This window comes from Mesoplodon mirus (assembly GCF_964341445.2).
Source record: "Mesoplodon mirus genome assembly, chromosome: 2".
In the NCBI taxonomy this organism is placed as follows: Eukaryota; Metazoa; Chordata; class Mammalia; order Artiodactyla; family Ziphiidae; genus Mesoplodon; species Mesoplodon mirus.
Genome location: NC_138977.1, coordinates 192,932,482 through 192,960,305, shown reverse-complemented (window position 1 = coordinate 192,960,305; position 27,824 = coordinate 192,932,482). Strand labels below are relative to the sequence as shown.

The following is a 27,824-nucleotide window of genomic DNA, read 5'->3' as shown; positions in this document are numbered from 1 at the left end:
TGTTACAGTAAATCCTCACATAACTAATTATGTGTTTAGGAGAAGGGTATTTTTGAGAGTAACAGCCTATGGAGGAAACTATTTAACTACTAAAGGGCTTTAAAAAGGAAATACCTCCTAAGAGACCAAAGGAAGGATGAAAGATTTATAAACAGGTTACATTTAGCAATTGATAGAAAAAAGAAAACAAAAACAAAAAGCAAGGCCCCACCAAAAAAAAAGAGATAACCAGAGATACCAAAAACATGATTTTAATTAAATAGTTTTGCCTATATTTTCTATTTCCAAACATAAGAGGAAAACATCTTCCATCAATGGAAGCTCTTTAGGTAGTCCTGAGTATCTGTTTCAGCTTATAACTGTCTTCAGCTTACAGCTATATAAATATTAATAGTATTTATTAACATTCACATTTAGTATAAACTTTCAAAAGTGTTTAAATGTTAAAGTAAGGAAGCGGTAGTGGGGAAAGGGGCTTGTTTGTCTAAGAAGCTACAGGAAATAACAAGAGCGATTCCTGAAACCTGGTATGATTTCACTTTTGCTATGTATAAGCTGCCTTTGCATCAACAGAGAACACATGGGGAGTTACTAAACATTTTGTGGTGGATGGAGCAAAATAAGAATCTACCTTATCAGCTTTGGTGGTAGACATGGGTTCATGCTATGCCACAAAGCTACCTTCCGTAAGACCAGTTAGTCTCTCCAAACTAAGCTAGGTATTTCCAAGGGCAGTCCCAGCTTTGCATGAATCAGTTAAGTGTTGCTTAGGCAGTCCTTCCAAGTCGGGGGTGCACAGACCACCAAGACGCACATGAAGGAGGAAATGGAGAGGTGCCAATGATCTAGTAATTCTTTCCTGATCAAAATGTTTTGACACCTGAGAAAGAAGTGGATTATTTTGATCCAAAGTGACAAACAAATAAAAATAGCCAAGCATTATAACTGTGTCTGCATTTTCTATATGAATTCAAAATTGAAATATTTCACCATGAAATGCCAATAATCTGTGCAAATACCTTTGAGGTAGAACTTTATTAAATTCTACATTCAGATGTATGTGCAAGCTTTCCCTGAGTATGCTCCTCTCAAAGCTGTAAATAAAATTTACAAATATGGTAAATCTCTAGAATTATCAGTGGAGCTGGGGAGGTAATTTAGAGGCAGTTGATTGTGACATGACAACAAAAGATCACATCTACTGATTTATGGAATGAGGTCAGCCTGCGGATAGGCATTTGTATTTACATATGTTAATTACATTCATACTTACAGAATCATATGTTAGATACTTGAACATGATCTGAAATCTTTTGTCCTTTGCATACGTTCTTTTTTGAGCACTTAACATGCCCCTGTATTTACTCTTAACTGTGTCTGTCTTCCCAGCTAGATTTTAAACATCCTTGAAGGCAGAATCATAAGATGCTCAAAGCCTGTAAATATATTAGCTCTACAAATCTAATAAATGAAAAAAGAAAACACACCCAGTAAAAAAAAAAAAAAAAGCCAAGCAATATTTATAGCTTGCAGTTGCCCAGAGCTTATTTGAACATTAATCTTTCTTTAGTATATTCTCAGAACTGTTAGTTGTTTTTCACTTTAAGCCAAGCTTTCATTTTCATTTTGCAAGTTTGCATTTTCATGTTCACTAGTAATGTCCTTCTGGACTATATCTTGAATTTTCTCTGCAAGAGCATGAAGTTTGGCTTTTCTGAGACTTTTAATCAAAGTGCAATATGCATCTTTCTTCCCATGACTTTGATACCAATTACGGAGCAGTTGGACTTTCTGTTCAGCTGTATCTTGGGGATTGTCGTGCTTGATCTCATCTATTTTAGTTTCCTCCATACCATTCTTCCGAACAAATTCTTTAACTTCAGTTATTTTCATTTGTTCAGCAATACTAATGATATGTTTTCCCAAGTCAATGTCTGAAAAATAGAGAATAGTTTCTGAAAATTTGTTTTTCTAAACAAAATTCCCACTTCTGAAAACCATGTTTATTTCTCCTCTTACAGTACTTAAGAATATGGATAAGTTCTAGAGATCTAAAGAGCCAGTCAGGGAAAAACAAAAACAGAAACAACCTTGAGTTCTAATCCCAACTCCTCCTGTGTCCCCAGGAATTTGCTCTATTACCTGGGCAAGATACATAACATCTCTGTGCCTTCTTTTCTCATCTGTAAAGTAAGAGGGCTGGAAAAGATCACCTCTAATGTCCCTATGGATTTGATGATCAATGACCCACACATCTAAAAGGCTGGCCAAGAGTTTATATGACCATCTTATCACTGACTCACAGGTCGAAGAACAGAACAGAATAGAATCATGAATGTTGTTATGGAACTAGGATACACCAATAATAACTGAGTCTACAATTCAGATTAGCCTCTGAGTCAATGTAAGCAGGAGTTCTATACTACACCTAACTGCTTGTGAAGGAAAATTAAGCCTTCAGAATACAGCATCTTATGTTACCTGAGTATTGGTTATACATTTAAACAAACTGCTTAATAAACCCTTTTTGGTGAGCAGGAAGAACTGGAACCTCAAGAAACGGCAAGACCCCACTATATGTTACTGAAATTCACAAAATTATTTAACTCTAAAATTAGCCTGTGACTCCTAAGGAAGCCATCTCGATGAAATAAAATGATAAAAGTTTTACCTGTGAAATTCACTGGCATCAATTCCTGGGAAGAAAAAAAATGGAGGGAAGGAGAAAGATAAAATATATTTAGAATATTCTAAATGTAATAGAATACTCTAAATGTAATAAAATACTCTAAATGTATAAATTTAGACTAAGTGACTAAGGAGGATTCTTTCACCATTCAAATTTTTATTCTGAAAGTTTCCAGCCTAACCAGAAACTAAGGAATATTGGCTTTTTTTTTTTTTTTTTTTTTTTTAACGGAGGAAAGGAACCTAAGTAATTTGTGGAATGTGCTGAGATTATTCTTTATATAGACTCATGAAAATAAACATAATAACCATAATCATTCTAAAATTTTCTTTACTGTAACTATTCTAATTTTTGACACGACAACATAGTTTAAGTTGAAATGATTTTGTACCATATTGATTTAAAGAACCCTAAGCCCCACTGGCCCCAAATGAGAAAATCGTTATTCATCAAGTGAACTGGTTACTCTCCCCAGTGTATCTTTTGCTATATGTGTGTGTGGTTTTTTTTTTTTTGGCTGCTCTGTGCGTGGCTTGTGGGATCTCAGTTCCCCGACCAGGGATTGAACCCAGGCCATGGCAGTGAAAGCCACTAGGCTACCAGGGAACCCCCTCTTTTGCTATTTGAAATGCTTTGATTCCATGTTGTAAAAAGATATGGTGACAGATAAGGTAACAAGTGTCTGGAAAGAGCTGAGTTGTACCTTTACAATGGCTTTAAGTGTTATCTCTGTGTCTGGACTTGGATACTGAATCCCTACTCTGGTAAAGGATGTCTTTCTGTATTTATCTTCAGGATAATACCAACATGGAACATGGAAGCTTGGCCACATCCTTTTCTCAACTCCCTTTGTGTAAGTGAGAATTTATTACTAAGAATTAATTCTTGTTATTTGTATAGAAGCTTCTTATCAACTGGGCACCATATCTTAATTCATTTTTGATGCCCCTCTAACCCATGCACACACAGGCATCATAAATGTTTGTTTTTAAAAAAGTAAAAGTAAAAAGCTGAATGACTACCTTCTCTATTTTTTTAAGAAAGCTGATGCATGTTTCAACACTTACAGTATTTGAGGCTATAGATTTCTGGTGACCATTCTTTCTATTCCTGCGCCGTCTTTTCACCTCTGAAAGATCCAAGAAATTTCTATCAGACTCAGGTCTCAGCCTTGTGGGAAGCATGTGAGAATATACTCTCATATTAAGAGAAGTGTGAGAAGAAAGGAGAAACTTATTCATTGAAATTTAAAGCAACCGAGCACCATAAGAGGCAGATTCATCCTGATTTTGAAAATTCCATCCCACCGAGTCAAATGGTCTAGAGGTATGCCACACCTTAATGGAGCCATCCAGTTACCACACACTGGCCTAGCCTGAAGCTGGCTTTTGACTTATTGTATGGCCATCACCACTCCCTCTCACTGGCTTGAAGCTGGGCACAGAAGCCATAGGCTATGGAAAGTCAACATCAGTTTGCCATGAAGTGGCATTTAATGCCCCAAAACTCAAGTACACACACTCACAAATAACTCAAATATATATGCTCAATAAGTGTATGCCTTGAAGTCAGCATGAGGTGGAAGAAAGAAATCTAGAAGTCTCCAAGCACAATTTAAGTGTTTAAACATTGAGTTTATATTTTTAGTTAAACAATCTCTAACGGCAAGGCAATCTCTTTATCTTCAGCTGACCTGGAGAAACAGTGATTTGTTCCAACAGAAAAAGAAAAATTGGATGTTTCAGAGTTATTGAAAGTTGGCACTACTATGTGTTGTATGAATGATCTAAAGGGATTTTTCTAGAGTAATTATAAGTATAGCCAATTTTGGTTTATGTGCTGACTTTACTAAGTAACCCTCGCATAAAAGGTATTGCCACAGTATGTTAAGGTGGAGAAATCATCAAAAAGCATGGAGTCTGGACAAGGGAAAGGAGGCACAGACAGGGGTGAATTTATCAAGTGTCCCCTGCAATGCCTTCGCTCCTTGAATTCTCTTTGTGCATGGGATGATCTCAATGTAGAGTGAAGGACTACTTCCAATTCTTGGCCAACTCAGCTACTGCCTAAATACAAATACCCTTGTTCATGGGGAGGATGGGAACACCCAATCAGTGCCCCAGAATGGTTGCTCAAAAACAGTAGCTGAGAGATAACATCATCTGTTCTTACCAGCTCTCAGGGGTGCATTTAGAAGCAGGAATTTTACATCATACCAGAGCTGCCTACCTGGTAGGAGCTTTCTTTCTCCTGGTAGGTAGGAGACAGGAGGGAATTCTTGTGAACAACTACTTCCCAAGTTACTTCAATCTACAGTTTGAACAAAGTAAGAACTTACCCCTGTATATTAGTGCAGATATTGGAATGAGGATCAGGAGGGCCCATAAACTGTGTAAGTTAGATCTGGATCCTGTAGATTGGAACACTGGACATGGTAAATGAAAGTAAGCAATTTTTAAGACTAAAACAAAGTACTCTCAAAGAATCAAAAGTTTGGGATTGGCTTTTCTTCATATTTTACAGTGGGGCTGGAAGAAAGGAGAATATAATCATAAAAAGAAATAATTACCTTCTCTGCATTTGGTGTTGCTGGTTGGTGTGCATTTCTCAATGATTCCATGTTCACACCTAGAAAAAAATACAGAGGGAATTCAAAAAGCCTGGTGGACTGATTCCTTGATCATTTTCAATGACACACTATAAATCCAGGGCCATTTTATTCATTTTTGCATTTTTGGCAAACATATTCCCTCAAATATTTCTAAATTAGCATCTACACTGGTGCAAATTCATAACATAATTTGGTTGTTTAGATGAAAAATATCCTAAAGAATGACTATGGTTTAAAATGCCTTGAGGTAAAAGAAGGTATTAAAACATCAACATATAAGAAAAAGGATGAAATAGACACAAAAATAAAGTTTAATTTGGTCATAAACTGTGCTCTTAAAATCATAAATTGCCAAAAGCAATTTCCAAACAGTCCCATAGAACAATAAAATGGCCAAACAATAGCCACTGTCCAGGCTGCTGCTTAGGGAGTCTACCTAGGTGGTCCTTAAAGGTTACCCATTTTAGCATCAAGTGGTGATCACAACACTCAAGAGGTTCCTGTGGGATTTTCTTCAGACAGCCAAACACTGACAAATTGTCTGAATTATAACCTGGCTCTGCCTGTTACTTAACTAGGTGAGCTTGGGCAAGTCACTTAACCACCATGAGCCTGTTTTCTCATCAATAACAAGGAGATAATATTACTTGCCTCAAAGGGTTACTGTGAAAAGAAAATTAAATCAAGATTATGAAGTATTTAGAATTATTATTATTATCATTATTTTACTACATTAGTTCCCCTCCCAATCCCCACTTATACTGTCACCATGACCGTACTCTCAGACACTTAGGCTAGAAAGGAGAGTCTAGGTTAACTGCACATAATTTAACATTTTCTAGTAAGTAAGAGACATAAGGCATTGTGTCCCTGCTTTTCAAGTCTACTAAGTGAACTCCTAAAAATTTCCCAAGGTGAATTACAAGTTTAATGAAAGGCACATGAATATAATCCTAAATATTTATATTTATACAAAACAACATCTTACAAAGCGAAAGCTGTTTTTACAACACATATTACCCAGTCTGATCTTCACAGAAATTAGTTTGATAAGACAAAATGAATATTATCTGCATCTTATGAATGAGGAAACCGAAGCTCAGAGAGGTTAAGTGATTTGCTCAAAATCATCCAATTAATCAGAAGACAAGTGAAATCTATAATCAGGTGTTCTATCTTTGGGTCAAAACCAAGCTCTTTTAGCATGAAAGACAGGTCTTTCATGATCTGACCCTGGCTCCTTCTCAGTCTTTCCTACACTCCAGCCAGGTCGTCTGTTCTCCAGAGCTTCCTTTTATCTCTTTGCAGCCGCTGTTCCCCTGCCTGAAATGTCCTTTCCATCCATGTACACCTGGTAAGGCTCTTTCTTTCCTTCAAGACTCAAGCCATGTGTCATATCTTTTCCCATCTCCCCAGGCAGAGTTGAAAGCTTTTCCTATATAATTCAACACCCTGAGTACAAGTCTCTTCTTGCCACGTTGTGTGAACACAATAACCACTGCTTTTCTTGACACTCTCTGCCTCTAGCCTTAGACCCTCAAAGCCTGGCCCGTGTCTGCTCACATCGTTGGCTTGAGCAGCCAGCACAGTATCAAGCATGTAGGAGGTGTTCAATAAACGTTTTTGAACGTTTATTTTGAACGTTCATAGGATGTTTGGGTGAAGAAATGGTTATCTAGTTGCTTGGAGGCTTCCCTTTAGGAAATCATTCTCTCTCAAGATATACCTAGTGTTTTAACCAGAGAAAGACTAAAACTTACGTGGTACAAGGGTTACAGTGTTCGCACAGAGATACGTTACAAAAGAAGTTTGGTTTACATCTGCACTTGGTATTCTGGGTCCGGGTACAGTTTTTTTCCACTTCTAGGCCTAGAAAACCAATTTGCAGACTATTAATTAGAGCAGCTAGTTATAAATGGATGATGAAAAGGATGGGCAGGAGCTGCATGGATTATTGAGATCCAGCGCTTGTTAGCAGTCACACCATCACACCTTTTGTAACACAACTAGCATTTAAATGCCAAATGGGCAACCCCAGGTTGAAATCATTTAGCAGAGTTTTAAGTAGACAGACAATCCAGCAACCTAGACAACCCCACCTGTACTTAAATGGCTCCCTTTTTCTCATCTAGAGCCTGGCTCCTCAAAGTATGGCTTATAGACCAGCAACATCAGCATCACCCGGAGGCTTGTTAGAAATGCAGAATGTCAGGCCCTGCCCCAGACCTACTCAATCAGACCAATGCCAAAACCCTTGCTTAGAGATTCTTATTTTATTGCTCTGAAACGGGACCTAGATGTTGGCATTTTTCAGAGCTTCCTGTTTGATTCTAATGTACAGCCAGGGTTGAGAAACACTGCTTTAGAGCCTAAATAGGGATGAGAAAAGCTTTACATCCAGAGAGTTCTTGATGTCTAACAAAACTGGGAATACTTCCGTTTTATTTTAATCTGAACCCTCAAGATAGATTGGGATATCCATGAAAATTCAGGTCCCCAGTTGGAATTATCAGGACAAACCAGATCCCCAAAGAAGGGGGAGCAACCCACCCACCTCTTGGGTTCCTCTGTCCTTGTATCTGCAGGCATCTGAGCTCTTTCTGGCTAAGAACAAAAGCCATTATACAAGCATAAATCAAAGCAAGAAAAAAAAAAGTCCCCGCAATTTTGATTGGAGCTGATGGACCCTGCTCACCATGTTTACATTTAGTCATTCTCCTACATCTGGGAGAATTGCCTAGACTTGACTCATAAATGTCACTCAGTACCTGGTCCTGCTTCACCCCAGCCAGGCCCATCCTGTCCCTCCCGTATGCTGACATAGGGCCAGAATAAGTCCCAATTTCAGACTGTATTATACATGGTGCTACATGCAGTACCATGATTGGTCCCTTTCGATTGTTTTTTAAGACACTTACCATGTTCTCCATCACAAACTCTACATCTTCTGCATTTATAAGAATGATGGTTCTTGTCTGTGTACTCCTCCCCCTCTGCACAGAGCACACATTCTGGTTCACCTCCATCAATTTTGCAATCATCTTTTTTCCGTTTGCCTGCCCAAGAAAAAAACGGAGCAAGTGTTTAAACACAAGGTAGTTATGCAACAGCAAGGGAGGTCTGCAGGGATGATAATAAAACAGGAGTGGAGGGGCTAAGCTAATGAAATATAAATATAGTAGGGGAGAAAGTTGTAAAAATTGTGGCAAGAGGACAGAATTTCTCCCATGACAAAAGCTAAAAGAGTCACTAAGGAATATGCCTACAGAAATAGGATGATTGAAAACAGGAGCATATAAAACAGAGGTTAGAATGACCAAAACAGCACTAGAAGAGACGCCTTTACCAACTTTGGCGGGAGGAGAAAAGAAGGTTGCTAAGTATAAATTCATGGTAGAGATGACTGCCACTGGCCACTGAGGTTACCTAATTAATTCTCCTTTCTCTGACTTATTTTACTTTCCAAAGTCCACAAATCCTGACAAGGACAGTATTGTTTAAGGAAGAGAACATTTGAAGTTCTGAAGACTTTGGTCAAATATTTAATAGCAACAATATCTTTAACAAAGTGCTTAATCTGGGACTTCCCTGGTGGTCCAGTGGGTGAGAATCCACCTTCCAATGCAGGGGATGCAGGTTCGATCCCTGGTCAGGAAACTAAGATCTCACATGCAGTAGGGCAACTAAGCTTGCATGACACAACTACTGAGCCTGAGCACTACAACTAGAGAGCCTGCATGCCGCAACTACAGAGCCCTTGTGCTGCAACTACTGAGCCCATGTGCCACAACTAGAGAGAAGTCAGTGCACTGCAACAAAAGATCCCACATGCCTCAACTAGGACCCGACACAGCCAAATAAAACAAAAGAAAACAAACAAAAATAAGTGCTTAATCTCTCTAAGCCTAATTTCTTCGTGCATATGATGTAGATAATCATACTTCTCTTGCATGGCTAACATTACTCCACAGGACCTGCCTAGTAAGTGCTCACAGTTCCCTTTTCACTCCCCTTTCTTTCTATTCCTTTGCCGTTAAGGGACGGAATACGTTATGATGTGCAGGCATGAACGTATTTACAACAAAATTTATTACCAGGTTTGCTATCTTAATACACAAAAGTTTAAATCATATTCGCATTTACTTTTATTTACTTTAAAAATAAAATGAGTCATTGGATTTCTATTAGTAAGCATTATACAACAATGCTTTCTGGAAAATTCATTTATTTAATAAGTGTTTATTAAATACCTATTGTGTGCCAGGCACTTTCTAGGAGCTGGAGATACTGCAGGAAATAAGACAAAGCCTGGTCTCAAAAGCCTTCACATTGTCAAGGTAGAAGCAGGCAATGCACAAATAAATACAAGATGGCAAGTGGTGATAAGTGCTGTGGGGAAAGCTAGTTTAGGGCAAGGAAATAGAGAATGAAGATGAAAGAGATAGAAAATATAAAGGGAAATCTAAGAGAAAAGCCTGACTAGTGACTGTAATTATTATGTTATAACTAATTAAAAAGAATAGGCAAAATCTAATCTGCCCCCCTCGCATGTACAGCAAAAATAATTTATGCTCTTTCCCCAGGTACATGACTTTCTTAATAACCTCATGGCATTCTTTTTTTTTTGCCTTTTAAAAGAAAATTTATTGTAACATTTCAGACAATTACCTTACATGACTGTTCAGAAAATATTCTCATTTTAGATCCCACGACAACAACAAAAAAAGATTAGTAGAACAACAACAAAAAAGATTAGTATACAGAGAAGGTGAAAGAAGGAACATTGGAGATCTATATTAAATTGGAAAAGAAAATTCCTCAGTAACAGTAGCTCCTTGCCATTCATGAGAAATATGTTATAAAACCAACACAAATACTCAGTTTCACCTATTCCAGTACAGCATGTAGTTTCCATCCAGAAGAATGCAAGTAAAATGTACGTGCACCCATCAGATCCATAACAATTCTTATAATGGTAATAATAAATGATAATATTAATACTCATTAAGCCAAGGACTCTGCTAAGCACTATTAACACATTTCCATTTAATGTTCACAATAATCATAAAAGGTCAGAACTATTATTATGTCCATTTTACAGTTAAAGAACCAGACTCAAAGAAGTCAAGTAACTTGCCAAAGGAGCTTGTTAATAGCTAGGAGGACCAACCATCCCTGTTTGCCCAGGATGTGGGACTTTCAGTGCTAAAATTGGGGACATCTCAGGCAAACCAAAATATGTTGGTCATCCTCTAAATGTCAGATGGAGGATTTGAACACAGGGTCTGATGCCAGAACTTGAGCTATTAAACATTATTCAATATCTGCTTGGTAAAGATTTCAGCTACCATGTTACAAACTAAGACAAAACTTTTGAAGTGTTACCACAGCTGGTAAAGTGTAGGAGTTTACATTCCAAGACTGGAAGCTCCCTGAGGTCAGGGGCTCTGTCCTGTTTCTCTGCCTTCATCTCACAGTCTCCGTGGCTTGTCGGCTGCACTGGAGAATGTGTGCCCTGGGACATGGTTCTTCACTTGCTTTGCCTTTTCCTTTTTAACACTGTCCCATAACTCTCTCTCTGAAGTCAAAGCTTCCCCATTTGCCTTCCTGGGATCACTCTATGGAGGAATTATTTACTTGGTATGCCCACTCTGGATGCTAAAAACTTAACTGCAAATGATTAGTACACAGTTTAACACATTACAATGTCTTTACGTTTTCCCTAATTTAGGACTTTGAAAAGAATTAGTCAATGTGGCAGAGATCCCTGATTGTCACCCAATATCCATTTTCCCTTCTCCCATAGGAATAGGATATTTACCAGGGTACATGGCTGCCCTGAGTCAAGACTACATCTCCCAGCCTCCTTTGCATGGTCATGTGACTAAGTCCCAGCCAATGGGATGTTAGCAGAAGTGTCCAGTAATACCTTCCAGGATGTTTCCCAGAGCTGGTGTGCAGTTTAAGTCTAAAGTTTCATCTGCCGTATGTGCATGAACAGCAAAAATAATGTATGCTGTCTCTCCTAGGAACATGACGTTCTTAATGATTTCATAGCATTCTTTTTGATAAAACAAAATACTACATAAACAAATTATGAAATTTAAACATATACAATATTTTAGTAAACAAAGGCAATGATAGGTCAATAGAAAAAAAATACATTGTGGAAACTCAGAACCAAATTTAAATACAGTGCATAAGGGTTCTATACCATTGCAGCAGTATGTTTAAGAAAACCAAGCCAAAGTACAACTTTAATTGCTTGTCAGTGGAATTATACTGCTTTCTAAATGAACTGGCCTCTTTAATGAATTACCTTGCAGAATGTGCCTGGCACAATGCCTACAGCATGACAGGGATACAATATCACAAGTTCTTTCTTTCCTCCAATGTATACAACCTAAATTTATCAAAATATTTAAAAAGTAGTTGTTTTCTTGAAAATAATATTTTAAAATATATTTGTTCCTGAGTATAATAGTACATATGCTCATTGTAGAAAATTTGGAAAATTTAGGCAAGTGTAAAAAGCACCTATACATCAACCACTCTGAGATACTGTTTTCATTTTGGTGCATTCCTATGCACATAAATACACACATATATACATGTGAGTATATGTGTGTGTGTACATATATATGTGTATGTGTGTGCATATATATATATATATATATATATATATATAATGTATGCAGTGTACCATAGAATCCTTCTTATTGGATATGGTGATGTGATGAGGACTTTTTGATTAAAAATGTCAGTTCACATAAGGGATCATTGAAAAAAATACTGTCAATATTTCAATTTATAAAATATAACTATATAATTATTTGCCACTCTTGTGATGTAGAAACAAGTTATTAGAATTCCACAGTCTTTCTCACTTAAGTCACATCCAAAATGCATTGCCTATGATTTCCTTTTTCTTTTTGGGGGGGCAAAATCTGACTTCATCTTTATTTTATTTATCTATTTATTTTTGGCTGCGTTGGGTCTTAGTTGCAGCACATGGGATCTTCGTTGCAGTGCACAGGCTCTGTAGTTTGCAGCACATGGGCGCTCTAGTTGAGGTGCGTGGGCTCAGTAGTTGTGGCATGTGGGCTTAGTTGCCCCATGGCACGTGGGATCTTAATTCCCTGACCAGGGATCGAACCCGAGTCCCCTGCATTGGAAGGCAGATTCTTAACCACTGGACTACCAGGGAAGTCCCTGATTTCCTTTCTCCCTTTCTTTCTTTCTTTTCTCCTCCTTCTTTCTTTTCTTTCTTCCTTTCTCTTTGATGGAAAGAAAACTTAAAGACACCAATAATCTGTATGAAAGGCTTTAACATTTTTGTGATTTTTCCATGTATTTTGCCTCCACCTAATTCATTAACATTTTTTTTAGTAACCCGACTTTACTGAAATTCTCCAAAGCATTCAAAATAATTTTCATAGAAATAAAATCTGTTTTTTCTGTGTATTCATATATTGGTTTATGTAATATTTAATTAAATTACATATTAATATCACAACACCAACGAGCATAAACAAATTTGGAAGCAATCTGAATATTGATAAGCTTAAAATTTAAAAAAAAAAAGGAATAGAAGTGGAAAGAGTGTTTAGTATATATTGGACACCATCCAGGATCTTTTAGAGATGGAGCAGAGAGAATTAGTTAATCCAGCCAGCAGATCAGTTAGAAATCTCTTAAGGGAATTTATATACATTGAGGCTTATATCAGAAATATATCAGAAAACATGACTTTGATTGATACATAATATTCCAGTCTTTGAATACTCCAAAATTTACCAAAACTTACATCATTGGGTATCATAGTGAAATGTCATGCATAAAATATTTTCTTTTATTTTTGACTATTTTCTTAAGACATTTTTCTATAAACCTATTACTGTATCAGTGTATTTTCAAATTTTTGATCCACATATCCAAATTTCCTTCTTAAAAGGTTTTTAAACAATCTACATTCCAAGAATGACATATGAGAGTTATCTCACAGCAAACTCACCACTTCTAAAATGAAAATAAAACAAAGCAAAACAAACAAACAAAAAGCAAACAAAGTCCTTAACAATTTGATATTCAAAGCTTATTATCTTCATTTTAATTTCCATTTTAGGTTTTAAAAATATGAGTAAAGGTCTCAATTCACAGGAAAAATAGATGGTGTTTAGCAAGTTACAAAAAAGCCAGAAAGTCATTCTTCATTCTCATTTGGAGAAGAGTAAATGTGAATACGCTTAAATATAAATGGGTTAGATTATGAGAGATTTTCCATAAGGGTTATAAAAACCTGGAGAGAAGGCCAAGAAGGACTGTTAGAATCTTTTTATAAACAGGGCCCGTGCCTGTTTAGCAACTAGAGTGCTGGAGGCCTGGAAAGCCAAACATGAAACTTACCACCATCCTTTATGGTTCTATTAATCTATCGCATATGCCCATGTGTTGTTTTCCTTTATCTTCCTGTTTTCCTTCACAATGCAACTGGGAGATCCAGATCTGTATAAAATAGTAGTCAGCTCTACTCCATGTTGAAAAAAAAATTCTGCCCAACTGCATTTTGCTTGGTTTCCAATTTGCTACTCTTTGAAGGATTTCCAATCTGAAATTGGTTTTCATTTCAAAAATACTGATGTTAAAAAATGGTTGGTTTTTGTCCGTTGCTTTCTAGATTATCTAGTTATTCGGTTGTAAAATGCAAATTTTGCAGGCTGCAGTGCTAGGACAAACAGCTTTCTCAGAGACTTTCTGATCGAAGGGAAGTGTTGTGACATCTCTTAAGGATAGAAGTCCCTTGCTTTCAGAGCTCCACAATTATTATGATATATTCTAACCAGTCTGATGTGCTAAGTTTTAATATCCAAAAATTAGTCTGCTTTTGCTATTGAAAAATGGAGCTAAATAAATAAATCCTCTCATTTCTGAGGTACATGTCATTTATAAATTATATTTACTTATTCTCACATCAAACCAGTGTGATAAAGATGACATAAGCTGGTCTTCGGAAAATCATGTCATATTTTTTTTCCTTCCCAGTCAGGCCATAATGCAGGAGAACTAAACGCTGTAAAAACACTCTCTTCATTATTATGATATGCTACTGCTCACCCTGATTTTCATTCTGATCGTTAGATTTTTTTTTGTATAACATACCAGGAGGACACGGCTGACAACAAAATTCGTGCTCACGATGCAGGCCTTCATTGCAGCTCTCCCTTTTAGTAATATTCTTACTCAATTTCAGCATCTCCGAGTTGCTATCAGCCACATGGGCATTATCACCTTTAGACAATGGTCCAGCAATGGAGGTAAATATCTGTAAAAGGAAAACATGAAGAGAATTTTACTGACTTCTGAACTAAGCAACTTGGTAAATAGGTGTAAGCCGCCCCAAATGGCTGTATTTTATTTGCCATGCACAGGCAACATCAACATGGGTTCCATCCTTCCACTGACTCATCTCCATAAAAGGAGCAGATCAATTGCATGACAGTCCAGACCTCGGGTTCTCCAAACTACCCGAGAAACAGCATCACGGATGGTAGGAGCCACAGCTCTGGGCTCCAAAGTCACGGCTCCCACTTATCAGCCCTGTGATTGAGGGAAAAGTCACTTAAATTCTCCAAGTCTCTGTTTTGTTATCTATAAGGTGGAAATAATCTCTCCTTCATAGGTTTGCTGTGATGATTAAATAAAATAATGCACTTCAAGTTCTTAGCACAATTCCTCGCACATAATAAATAGGTGCCTGGTAAGCAGTATTATTATTATTATAAAGTTCCAGTGAGGGACAACATAGCAGAGTAGGAAAAAACATGAAATTTCAAAACAACTGTGGTTTGAATCCCAGCTCTGCTGCCAACACTGACTTTGGGTAAGTTAAAGGGCCTCACTGATCCTCAGTTTCCTGATCTGTAAGTGACAACAGTACTTTCTGTCTTGAAGGGTTATTGTGAGGATAAAAAGTGATAATTTCTCCCAAACCTGGTACTTAGCTTACAGCATGTTCTGTTTCTTCCTTTTTTATATATAGCAATAGAATCTACAGTTTTGATGAACTCCTTCCTGGTTATCTAACCATACAATAAATCCAACAGGATTTTCTTCACTTTTATTCAGGAAAAATGAACTTCTCTTAATAGAGAACAAATCTTTAATTTATTATTTGTTCCTTTTTTTCTGGAGACAAAAGCCATAGGTCCAAGTGACATTGTGTCAAATTTATCTTAGTTAGGCTTGCGTTCCTTAGAAAAATGAGCCTCTAAAATGTATGGAAACATTTGGGGGTAATGTCTGTTTGATTCCTTTCTCAGGTTTTCTAAACATTTATTGTCTCTCTAAACACAAATACAAATAATTTTTCATCTTATGTGGAATATGTAAATTCATTGCTAAGCATCAAAAAATTTTAAACTACTTGAGGATTTTTTCCTCAAGGTCATTTTTCATAGTTTTCATGGCATACTTTTTTTCTTCTACTTTATGGCATCTTCTGGGTCAAGGGAACTAAATATTCTTCGCATATAAATCACTGCCACAGGAGTCCCCACATCTTCCCATATAGCCCTTCCCCCTTTGTCACCAAAGCCTGCATCCCTTCTAAGTCACAAAATACCATGGGACCTCCAAGGAAGGAGGGATGAAGGAGATGCGGTTGCCATTTTTTCCTCCTGGGATGGATGTATTGATGTATTTAAAAATACATTTCTAACATCCAGACTCCAGGAGGGAATATCACACCAAAATATCAAGAAAATACCTGACTTATCCAGGGTCACTCATGAGCAAAAGGTAGAGAGCTAGGACTTGTCTGAATCTCCTCTTTTTTTTTTTTTTTGCGGTACGCGGGCCTCTCACTGCTGTGGCCTCTCCCGTTGTGGAGCACAGGCTCTGGACGCGCAGGCCCAGCGGCCATGGTTCACGGACCCAGCCGCTCCGCGGCATGTGGGATCCTCCCGGACCGGGGCACGAACCCGCGTCCCCTGCATCGGCAGGCGGACTCCCAACCACTGCACCACCAGGGAAGCCCTCCTCACTCTTATTACAGTGTTTTTTCCCCTACACCCAACTCACCATAAAATACAGCTTACTTTCTCTATATGAACAATTCTATGTAAAGAATAATTGGAAATGGTAAACAGATCAGAGGAATTATGCCTAAATATACTGGCTTCACTATCAAACCACTGCCTTTTCAACCCAACAGACATTTCACTAGCACCTTCTATGTGCCAGGTTCTGTGAACACAGAGACAAGTAACATCGATTATAATCGAAAATGAATGTTAAGTTTCCAAAAGCAGATTTGCACATGGGCATATTATTTGTAATGTATTAATCACTGGGGGATTTTTTAACGTTGTATTTGCATGGCTCTTACTTTTTAAAACACATTTGAATCTATGATCTTCTTCTAAAGCAGCTTTGAACAAAAAGTATTTATTAGTATCAATTTCTCTTTTCAAGATGACAGTTCCCCACTTCTTACCTTTTCTACAGAAGGTCATCCTGTCATCCTGTTAATATTAGTCCCTCTTCTAGATCAGAGCATCAATAGCTAATGAATAGTAACTGAATTGGGCACTTTAGGAAATAATAATGTGATTGAAATCACACCAAAGGGTTAACTGCTAAGATGGGAAGGGCTTTCAAATGAAAGTCATTCACCTTTTAGGATCCTTATTCTATAACAAACTTTTTTCTATTTGACAGTCAGAAATTAAATATACTAACCATGTAACATTCCAGACATTGCCAGCACATGAAAATTCTCAAACAAATGTAAAAATCTCTGTAGCTAGAAGAAATCAGTAAGTCCTTTTTGCAAGAGATAATGGAAAACTGAATCTAAGCAACCAAACTGAGTAGAAGCAATTCCTTTCTGTTATCAGCCACCTCTGTTGCTGGGAAGAGGGAGTTAACAGTGAGATATTACTTGCTCTCCTTCTCTTTCAATTCTGGTTTCTCACCAGAAACTGAAGAAAATGACACAGATTTAAACTCAAAGAGATCTGAGTCAAAATTGGGTAGCCAAAATTGACAAGTCAAAGGTGCTCAAAGTTGATACCCAATAGTGTGTGGGTGTGTGTGTGGGTGTCCCCTACAGCTATAGGTCCCATCCTTTCCTTGGTAAGCTAATGCCATCCAGCAGTCATGTGACAATATTACAAGCAGGTCCACAATTCCTGGTTTAAATGATCAAGCACTCAGAGAGTGCTTAACATTTATGTAATGTAACATTTATGAATTGTTACCTTAGTGTTATTTCTAAAAAAAACTGTGCATATACTAAACGTTCTGGAGATGTCTAAAAGAAATGTACTTTCTAATTTTGTTGAAGTTTTGAAGTTTTTGACTGGAAATCAAAATCCACTGTCCAAAATACATTCAGAATTTGAGAAATGTGAATCTTCGAGTGGAACAGTGAAAGACATAAACATCACTGGCCATGGAGCAGATACCAGCACCAAACTCATCTCATATTTGATCACACCTGCTTCACAGAGCTGAATTTCTGGAAACATTTCCTACTTAGTTCAGCATCAAAGAATTATGTCAAGGATAAAGAAAGAAAGATGGGTCTAAAGAGCATGTTCTAACTCTTACAAGATATTATGTAAGCAGTGTTCCACACAGCTTGTATTTTTTTAAGTTTTTGCATTAGCTCAAGTTTGTAGTATGCAAAGATTTAACCTAAACTTTCCAGGCAGAAACTGGTGTGTTTTTGACTGTAACAAGGCAGGAAACCCACAAAGAACTAAATGATCAGAATGCTCAAAAAATTTTTTTCAAAAAAGTTGAAAAGGCCAGAAAATGAGTTAAATCAAAGATGTGAAAAGTGGATAAACTAAGGCAAATGATAACCAAATGGGAAAAAAAGGAATAAAATTAATTTAAAATTTCCATCATGACAAAGATTAAAAAGTCAGAGACCTCAATTTTATATTCCGCTGGGAATAATATTAGCTAACACATTAATCAATTACTTAAATGAGTAAATACTTTGTTGAGTACCTACTATGTGCCAGACAGACATCCAAGAACAGAGCAGTAAACAGATAAAGACTTAGCTCTCATAGAGTTTATATGTAAATAAAGTGTACTGTATTAGTCAGGGTTCTTGAGAGAAACAGGACCAATAGTGTGTGTGTGTGTGTGCACGCATGCGTGTGTGTGTGTGTGTGTGTGTGTGCGTGTGGAGAGAGATTGATTTACTTTAAGGAATTGGCTCACACAACTGTAAATGCTTGGCAAGTCCAAATTCTGCTGATGGGGTAGGCCAGTATGCTGAGGAGTCAGGGAGGAGTTGCAGCTCAAGTCCAAAGGCGGTCTGGCAGAATTCCTTCTTCCTTAGGGAATCTCAGTCTTCATTCTATTAAGGCATTCAACTGAATGAATGAGGCCCACTCACTTACAGAGGGTATCTAACTTACTCAAAGTTTACCAATTTAAATGTACAAATCATCCAAAACAAACAAGCAAAATCATCGCAGAAACATCCAGAATGATGTTTGAGCAAATATCTGGGTGCCATGGTCCAGTCATGTCGACACATAATATTAAGCATCATGTGGGGGGAAATGATAAAGAAACAAAGAAATAAGCAATATGTCAAGGAGGAATAAGTCCTATTTAAAGGAATAAAGCAAGCTTGGGGGCATGGAGAGTTTGAAGGGTGAGCTAGTGATGTTTTAGGAAGAGTGGTCTGGGAAGGCCACGGGATAAGAAGACATTTGGGCAGTGACTTGTTGCAAGTGGATGACTAGCTGGGAAGGGCTTTCCAGGCAGGTCACACCCAGAGGAACTTGGCTTAGCCCAAGTGGGGACATACCTGAGGACCTCAGCAAAAGCATTATTAGCAGCTAACTATTAAGAGAGATAAAGGTAAATGTCTCCTGAATCACACTGGTAGTTAACATGTTGACCACTGAAGCCACAGTGGGATCATACAGCCAATCATAACCATAGATGCTTCAATCTCATAGAATTCTGGAACGTCAAAGCAGAAAGGGACCATATGAGCACCTGCTCAGCTTCAATATAGATTTTTAAAATCGATCTCCTTGCGTCTTTCATTATCTACAGGATTTTAATATTTTCTGCAAATCAGAAAATTTGCTTCTCTCTCTCCTTCTGAATCGTTCGTGAAAATGTTGTCAGGAAACCAAACCCTAGACATTTGCCTAGCTTTTTACAAAGTTCATTCACATACATCACCTCGTGGGCATCACAATAAATCTACACATGAGGAATTATTACGGTCTTATTTTATAGCGGAGGAAGCTGAGCACAGAGTATATGAAATGACTTGTCCAATAACCCACAGTTAAGACTGGCTAAGGGGGCTTCCCTGGTGGCGCAGTGGTTGAGAGTCCGCCTGCCGATGCAGGGGACACGGGTTCGTGCCCCGGTTCGGGAAGATCCCACATGCCGCGGAGCGGCTGGGCCTGAGAGCCATGGCCGCTGAGCCTGTGCGTCCGGAGCCTGTGCTCCGCAACGGGAGAGGCCACAACAGTGAGAGGCCCACATACCGCAAAAAAAAAAAAAAAAAAAAAGACTGGCTAAGGGAGGACTTGACACCTCTGGCCCTGTGTGTTAATTATACAATGAACCTCAAAGCAAATGCACGCTGAAGATGGAGGGAGTCTGGCAGGAACTTCCTGGAAACCAGGAGTCAGTCCCCTGACCTCTAGTCTGGGAAAACTGTAGCAGGACTGTCCAGGTTGGGGTTCTGGCTGGCAGGGAAGGTGAAACTTCCCAGCCCTGGTGTGCAGCTTGAAAAGAAGGGGAGTTTAGGTTACCCTTCCTCCAACCTGGGTGCCATCATACCCACTGTGAGTCCCTTGCAGGGGTGGGGATCTGCAATGCACAAATAGGAATCAGAAGTCTTCCTATCCTCCGATCTTTGCATTTGCTCCATTTGAAACTCTCAGAAACAGGGTGACGTGAGAGTTTGTCCCTTGTATCAGATGATGAGAAACTGAGAGAACAGTTGGGTTTTTATTAATTATCTGCATCAGTGATGAATCACTTTTCATAGCCAACCTGGTTACTACATAGAAGAAACAAAGCAGGAATGGAGCAGGAATGGCCAGACCCAGAAACTGATGACAACCCTTGAGGTATATCACTTCACTTTGACAAGCCCTCCACACTTTCCCAGGAATCATAAACACCCAAGATTTAATATGGCAAATACAAATAGAATAACATTGCAGTGACTGAATTAAACAAACTACTGGAAGAAACTGAGAATCCCATTAGCATTACTTCAAAGGAGCAGTGTGGCAATTGGCCCTAAGATATGAGCTAGGGTTTGAAACGGAAGTTTAAAAAAATCACCTTTTTTTTTTTTTTTTTCTGTTCTTAGTGAAGTTCAAAGCAAACAGGAAAAGAATTTTAAAAAGCAGAGGCAAAAAAAAAAAGGTGTCTGGTGGTGAAAAATGGCAGCCCTTCAAATGGCAATAAGTAGACATCTCTGGAACAGTGAGATTTTTCAATACTGAACACACACTTCAGACTGATTATAAATACTCAAGCTGACTACAGGCTCTCCAGTAATCATGGTGAAGAGTTTTAGAGATGACCCAACCCAAGCCCTTCATCTTATAGGAGAAGCTATGCCCCAAACTGGTGGTGGGGTGACTGGTCCATGTCACACAGCTAGCTCAAGAGATTCAGACTCCTATGGGCTGAATTGTATCTCCCTCACATCCATATTCCTATGGTGAAGTCCTAACCCCAAGTACCCCAGAATGTCACCATGTTTGGAGATAGGGTCTTTAAAGAGGAAATTGTTAAAATTAGGTCCTTGGGTGCACCTTAATCCAATATGACTGGTGTCCCTATAAGAAGAAACTTGGACACAGGCACAGACAAGGGGAAGATGACATGAAGACACAGGGAGAAGGCCATTGACAAGCCAAGGAGAGAGGTGAGGAAGAGATCATTACCTCAGGGTCTAGGCTCCTTCTAGCCTCCAGAGCTGAGAGAAAATAAATTTCTGTTGTTTAAGCCACCCAGTCTGGTGCTGTGTTACGGCAGCCACAGGAAATGAATACAGGCCCAAACCACCATCTCTTAATTCCCTCAGATTCTGGATTTGAGGGAGGTCAGTGGTGCAGACACACTTGGGAATTCCTCATAGCTGAGCACTAGGATTTCCCATCTTGAACTATCACTGAACTAAATAGACAAGAGATTGCAAATAGTCTTAGAACCGGAATCATCAGGGGCCCATAGGAACCTGAACTTCTTCCCAGTCTTACAGGCCCCACTAGGGGGTTGAAATCTCACTGTCCCCTACTGTCCAGGACACAACTGGAACAACAGGCTAGTTCTGGTCATTCGCTTTTTAGACTTTTCATTACTTATCAATACTTTAGGAAAAAGGAATTCTAAAAAGACCATTAATAGTTCACCGTTTCCAATTGTATAATGCATCTCTAATATATTTGTGTAAAGGGTAAGGAAATAGTAATGACATTTTGTAGTAGGTGCATTATTGAAAAACTGAAATAAAAACAAATAAAAGAAAATTTTCTATTAAAGAGATAAGTGAAGATTCCATTCGTTCTTACTTTTTTCAAAATGTGTAAATAAAATTACACAAGGTAATCTTATTCCAGTAATGTTTTCATCCTTTCTTAAGGCTAGTTTCTTGGGAAGACCAGGAGAGAGATAGTTGAGGCAGTGGGAGTACGTGACTGGTTAGACCCCTGACTGAATCAAGCCATAAATAAAACAAAATGAGGAAACCCAGAGAATTCCATCTGGGACTAGATTTCGAGTTTAGTGCTAGAGTTAGAAAAATCGTTTTCAAAACCCTGAAAGACATTAGAATCATGTAGTGATGGATTAAAAATTTAAAAATGCTTAGGTCCCAACACAGACCTAAAGAATCTGGATCTCTGAGAATGGGGTCTATTTATGATTATGTTCCACCTTGTTACTTAATATTTAATAACCCTGGTGGTTATTTTGATGCTCCTCCCAGCTGAAGACCAACTGGAGGAAGCACAATTTGAGGTTAGCAGGCAACTACATTTACATGTGAGAAGATGAGTGTTATAGAGTAACAGCATCTGTGCTCTGCACTTGCAAATCAGAATTTGACTTTTCATGGAGAAATAATGACCCTTCTAAAAATAAGCCCGAAAAGAAAAGAAGTCATCTTTGGTGGAGGAAATGGGTGATGGGAGGGCTACAAAGTCCTAAACTAGAACCCTAGAGTTCTTAAATGCCCAGAGGGGTCACAGGGCTATCACAGGAGTAAAGCATCCAGGTGGAACAGACAACAAAGTGTAGGAGGGGCTGGTCAAATGGAGAGGTGCACATGGATCAAAGGGGCAGCCATTTGATCCAGGGGAGTGGGGGTCAGGTGGCATGTGGGTCCAGATCTTCCATTTTTCAAGAGAAACCAAAATCTTCCAACATTTAAGTGGTGGCAGCTAATATTAAAAATACATATCTGCATACATACATACTGTATGTGTCAATACTGTGCAGGGTAGACAAAACATAGTCCGGGGCAGTGTAAGCCCAATTTTTGAAATCAGGCCTAAATCCATACAGACATCCATGTGAAAAAACAGTCCATTAGGAACAAGGATCCTTTTGTGAGGATGGCTAAAAACCATACCTCAATCCTCAGCAAGGGGCAAGAGCCTTACACCATATGTTCTGAGTTCATTTTCTCTCTCTGTCTCCCCTCTCTTTTTTCTAAGATCTCTGACCTCAGAAATCAAAAGTGTTGATGTTTCTCACATCGTACATTTTTATGGCCTCCCAGAACACAGAGGTGACTAAATCCATAATGCTGCATCACTGGACTGTAGGACAGCCTGACGTTAATGACTCCGAAGCAAAGTTTATTCTAATTTTCCAAGTTTATCCCAGTTCACAGCTTAACAAAACCTACCTATGGTAGGCTTGTTTGCCTTGCTGGGCTGAGTACATCTGCCGATTGAATTTGTAGTCAGATTTGCTAACTTACAAGATTGGCCTTACTCAAAATGTACAATTTCATACGAAAGTCACTATCATCCTGCACTTAGTGGATCTTGAGCCAGTCTATCATCCCCCACTTAGTGGATCTTGGGCCAGGTGTCCAATAGAGCAATGGCTGCTGTTTCTAACTGCCCAAAGATGGAGATGGCTTGGTTGCACAAAAGCTCATTCCAGATCAGAAAGGGAGCTGTGATCAAAGAGGAGAACTAGCCATTTCCTTCTGAGGAAGGTGAAGTTAACAATCTTACAATCATCAACTTTCTAATTTGGGCCTTACAACTCATAGTCTCACTTCAAAGAAAATATTATGAAAGTAGGCAAGTACTTTTGAATTATTTGTTCCTGTTTAAGACTGAATGGAAGATACTTAATTGGTGTTAGGAGTCCAACTACATAAAAAGCTAAAGATACGTTATTTTATTTCATTTTGTTTATTTATTTATTCATTTTATTTCTTTCATTTCAAAGCAAGGGTCTTCCAGAAAATGAAAGGACTTATTAGGTAGTTAAATGCTGTTTTCCCACTTTTGTGAATAGATACACACACATAGCAAAAAGAATACAATACTATCCATTAAGGTACTTACAATGGTCCTACAAATAATTTTTTGGTAATAAGCTATATATTTATTATCTTTACATTATTACTTATTATTTTTCATCATAAGTCAATAAGTCTTTAGTACCTATTACAAAGCATGTGCTCATTTAAGGGACTTTTGGAACCTAAGATAATTCACCAAAAGGCACCTAACTCACTAGGGGTTTTCAAGTGGGGGATTTCCTTATTCAGGTTTTTGATCATCTCTTAGAAAATGATTACTCTGACCTTGGCAGTTGTGGTATAGTGCTAGTAGCCTTCAGGGAGATTCCTTTGAAATACTGACATTTCCACTATTAAGAACTATTTAGAAGTAAATTACTTGTTTAGTGTCCCAAAGAAACTTACTTAGAGGCAACATCCAAATCCTGAGTCCTCTTTGTCTTTCACCTTTTTCCTTCTATAAACTCAATGCAAGAATAAAAATTGCTTTTTCTAAATTAAACTCTAATTTTGCCACTAAGGGTGGTAATTGTATTATGGAGACAGACAATAGAAGATTTTTCATTCACCCAATTGTAGCTAGTTGTGAAGGACCCAAAGATTTCCATATATCAATTTCATTTTTCCTTTCCAATCTGGCCATCTTTTATAAATTTCTGGTTTTCCATCCTGGTTGTTAATGTTTTAAATTACATTTCATAATTTATTTTATTCATAAGAATTTTCAAGTTTTTTATGATTTAAGGAAAATCTGTTAAAAACAACAATAAACAGAAACACATTGCAACCTATTTCATGTTTCTTAGGCTGGTTAAAGAAAAATTATTAAATTATAAACTAAACAACTGTCCTTTATTTTGTCCCTGAAACTCTTCTGTATGATTACTTATAAATACACCGACTTCTTTTTCAGCTGCCCTCTCCTTGTCCTCAACCATAATTTTGAGAAGTGCTCTAAGAAATAAAGGAGGGGAAAATGGCTATTCTAGTAACTGCCTAACCATAGACCTAAACAGTACAGGACAAAACCTATCAGGACTATGTGCTATTAAAAGAAGCAGCAGCAGTCCTCACAGTTATTTCTCACACAGATTTCTAAAGTAAGTTTGCCTCTTTTTCTGTATCCTTTAGACACTTGTGAATTGTTTGCGGCTTTCAAACTTACTTATTGTAGGTCCCATGGAAATGACACCCAGAAACTAGGGGACAGAAAACTAACTCCAAGAGGGAAGAAAGAAGGGAAGAGAAGCAAAGAGGTAAAGGATGGGATATTTGCTGACCATAGATTGCGCTAGGGACAAGAGGACTAGAGGAAGAAAGAGGAAAAGAGAAAATATGGCCGTTCCCTCCCATCCACTTCCAGTCCACTGACATGATTAAACCAAATTTGCTTCTGTGTTCCATGTAATTAGCACTCGCGCCCCCATTTAATTTATTTGCACACTGGTAAATAAAGCCCTACTAAGTGCGAAGTCATAAAAGCAAGCATTTTCTGGAGACACACAAGGTGACATAATGGTGTGGAAACTTCTTTAAGAATAGAGGTGTATTGTGCCAGTGATAGGTGCAGGGCAGCATTCTGTGTAACTAAATTTAAGAGTCATATTAGAAAAGAAAAATAGAGGATATGCTACAAAATGCAAACAATGATTATCTAGGTGATAGGGTTATGTCAGATTTTTTCTTTTTACACATCTGTATTGATAAATTTTATTTGATAAATGTTAATTTCTTAGGCCATATATCATTTATAACAGTAATAAGCAAATTATGTTTAATATATATTATAGATATTATAACATGTATATATAAATAAATGTGTGTGTATATATATATGCACATATGTGTGTGTATGAATGTGTGTGCATTCTTTCAGAAAAGCAGTTTCCTTGGTGCATTAAACATGCACCTCTGGTAAAGATGCTATAGTATAAAAGTTAAGCATAACTCTGGGCTTTGATAACTTTGCTACACTTATTAGTATTGTTGTTCCAAGAGCTAAGAGATTGTCAAAGCAACTAACACTGCAATAAGGCAGTGGTTAATGATAAGGAAGAGAAGAGTGTGATCTGAGGTTGTATAAATGGTTTCTCAATTTTGAATCCTAAATTTTCTCGAAGAAAATTTCTAAAGGAGCCCAAATATTGTACATTATTTCTGAAAGGATCAGGGAGAATTTTTTTTTTTTCCAATCATAAGATTGTTCCAGACATCCATGCTTTTTTTCCTTTCAACTCTTGGTGTCATCTGGACATCAGGTGCAATCAACGAACCACCCGGGCTTTGGAACTGGATCTAAGTTAAATCCCAGCCCTGCCGCTTACTGTTTGGACTCGGTCTGATTACTTAAGCTTTCTGAACCCCATTTCGCCATGGTCTGATTACTTAAGCTTTCTGAACCCCATTTCGCCATCTGTAAAATGGAGATGAGGACATCTTCCTTACTGCGCAGCTGCTAATGAACTGAGATCCCATTCGCAGACATTCTGATCACAGTGCCTGGCACTTTGATGGGGTCCAACAAAATAAGAAACCGTTGGCTTTCAGAGAATTCGGAACTCACATGAACCTCTGGAGGCCAAGTGTCTTCGAGCAGCCATCACCAAGCTGGCATTGCTGAGGTAGGGACTCTCCAAACGAGGTGGCCGCTGCTTAGGCTTCTAGGCCAAGTACAGGCTCCTCAGCGCGTGCGCGGTGGCAGCGGGTACCACCGCCTGAGCAGTGAGGCCCAGGTTCCCTACCGCCCCGGAGTTCAGCAAGCAACGAAAGATAACAAGAAAGAAAATGGAGAGAAGAAAATTAAAAAAAAAAAAAAAACCAAACCTGAGATAATGACTCACGGTCTTAAGGAGAGGGATTACCGGAAGGGAAACAAAACAGTTTCTTTTTCTGTGAAGTGATAAGAAGGTAAACAAGTCTCTTAAGGCGCATTCAGCCCAAGATAACTTTTTCAAGAAAGAAACGGTTCAGTCCAAAGCCTCAGGTTTAACCACCGCCTCGGGGCTGATTTATTCCCTAAAGTTGGGAACTGCCGGGAAACTTGTATTACCAGTTCAGGGAGTGCAGGTTCTCACCGCCCCGCGGCGCGCACATCCACCAGCACAGAAGCGGTGCTTCGGCGTGACTTGTAAGGACTTGTCCAGAAGATCCCCTCCTGTCTCCGGCCCCTCCAGCGACCCTCAAACCCCGCAGGCCCCGGCCCGCCCCCCGCGCCCACCCCTCTCTGGGCCGCGGACAGCTTCCCCGGGGAGCACCCGGAGCTGTTCCGCCTGCCCCGCGGGCTTACCGCTCTATATCCAGCCCCAAGAAAAACGAGTTCCCTGGTTTCCTGAGATCCCGCCCTCGGGGAAAGTCCTGGCAGCCCTGGTGAGCCAGCCTCTCTGTCAGAGGCCTGACAAGCCCGCCGCCCACGCGCGCATCCCCCTGCCTCCCCCGGAGGAGCTAGTCCGGCGCCCGCCCGCACCGCGCCCGCCCAGTGGCCGAGCTGGGAGAGGCCCCCGCCCGGGCAGGAGAAGACTCACCAGTGGCCAGAGAACCCAGATCTTGGACATGGCTGTGGAGCAATCGCCAAAGTGAAGAAGCCTCTTCAACTGGCACCGGAGCGGGTCACACACCCCGTGGGAAGTGACAGCCCCGCCGGGCTCCTCCCCGCGCTCCAGCCAGCCTGGGAGAGTGTTCCCGCCGGGACCCGCCCCGGGGCGCTCACGCACAGTTACTCCGGTAGCGCTTTTCTCCTTCTCCAGTAGCGTCTCCAAGCACCTGCGTGTCTCTTCTGAGAGACCCGAAAAGACTTAAAGAAAGGTCCCCGGGCCCGGGGGCGGGGTGGGGAGCCGAGGTTGGAGGAGGAAGCTTTGCTGGGGAACGCCTGGGTGGGGGAGGGCGCCTTCGATTCTGCAATTCAGCTTGCGCGCGCACGGGGCGGGGTGGGGGTGGTGACGGGGGTGTTGTAGAGCCGGGAGTAGGGA

The 27,824-nt window shown here is 39.2% G+C and overlaps 1 protein-coding gene across 3 annotated transcripts; it reads right to left on the bottom strand.

The window, feature by feature from the left end:
• Positions 1–235: 235 nt before the first annotated feature.
• Positions 236–27,736, bottom strand: FAS (Fas cell surface death receptor). 3 transcript variants are annotated; one of them, XM_082644036.1, is made up of 9 exons: positions 27,381–27,736; positions 14,460–14,622; positions 8,219–8,356; positions 7,061–7,169; positions 5,259–5,317; positions 5,028–5,114; positions 3,757–3,818; positions 2,672–2,696; positions 236–1,934 (listed from the first exon to the last, which is right to left on the bottom strand). In XM_082644036.1, the coding sequence occupies exons 1-9, from the start codon at positions 27,408–27,410 to the stop codon at positions 1,603–1,605; spliced, it is 1,005 nt and encodes a 334-aa protein (XP_082500162.1). In that variant the 5' UTR covers positions 27,411–27,736; the 3' UTR covers positions 236–1,602. The 3 variants fall into 3 exon arrangements, with proteins under 3 accessions (XP_082500162.1, XP_082500163.1, XP_082500164.1); XM_082644037.1 differs by having other exon boundaries at positions 5,028–5,099; XM_082644038.1 differs by lacking the exon at positions 27,381–27,736 and adding an exon at positions 26,909–27,128.
• Positions 27,737–27,824: the final 88 nt, after the last annotated feature.

Excerpts from the sequence above, each read along its gene's own strand:
- FAS (XM_082644036.1), bottom strand. The coding sequence starts at position 27,410 with ATGTCCAAGATCTGGGTTCTCTGGCCACTG. Across the intron at positions 7,170-8,218 it reads AGTTTGTGATGGAGAACATG|GCCTAGAAGTGGAAAAAAAC; the intron begins GTAAGTGTCTTA and ends TTGGTTTTCTAG. Across the intron at positions 5,115-5,258 it reads CAACACCAAATGCAGAGAAG|TGTTCCAATCTACAGGATCC; the intron begins GTAATTATTTCT and ends TACCATGTCCAG.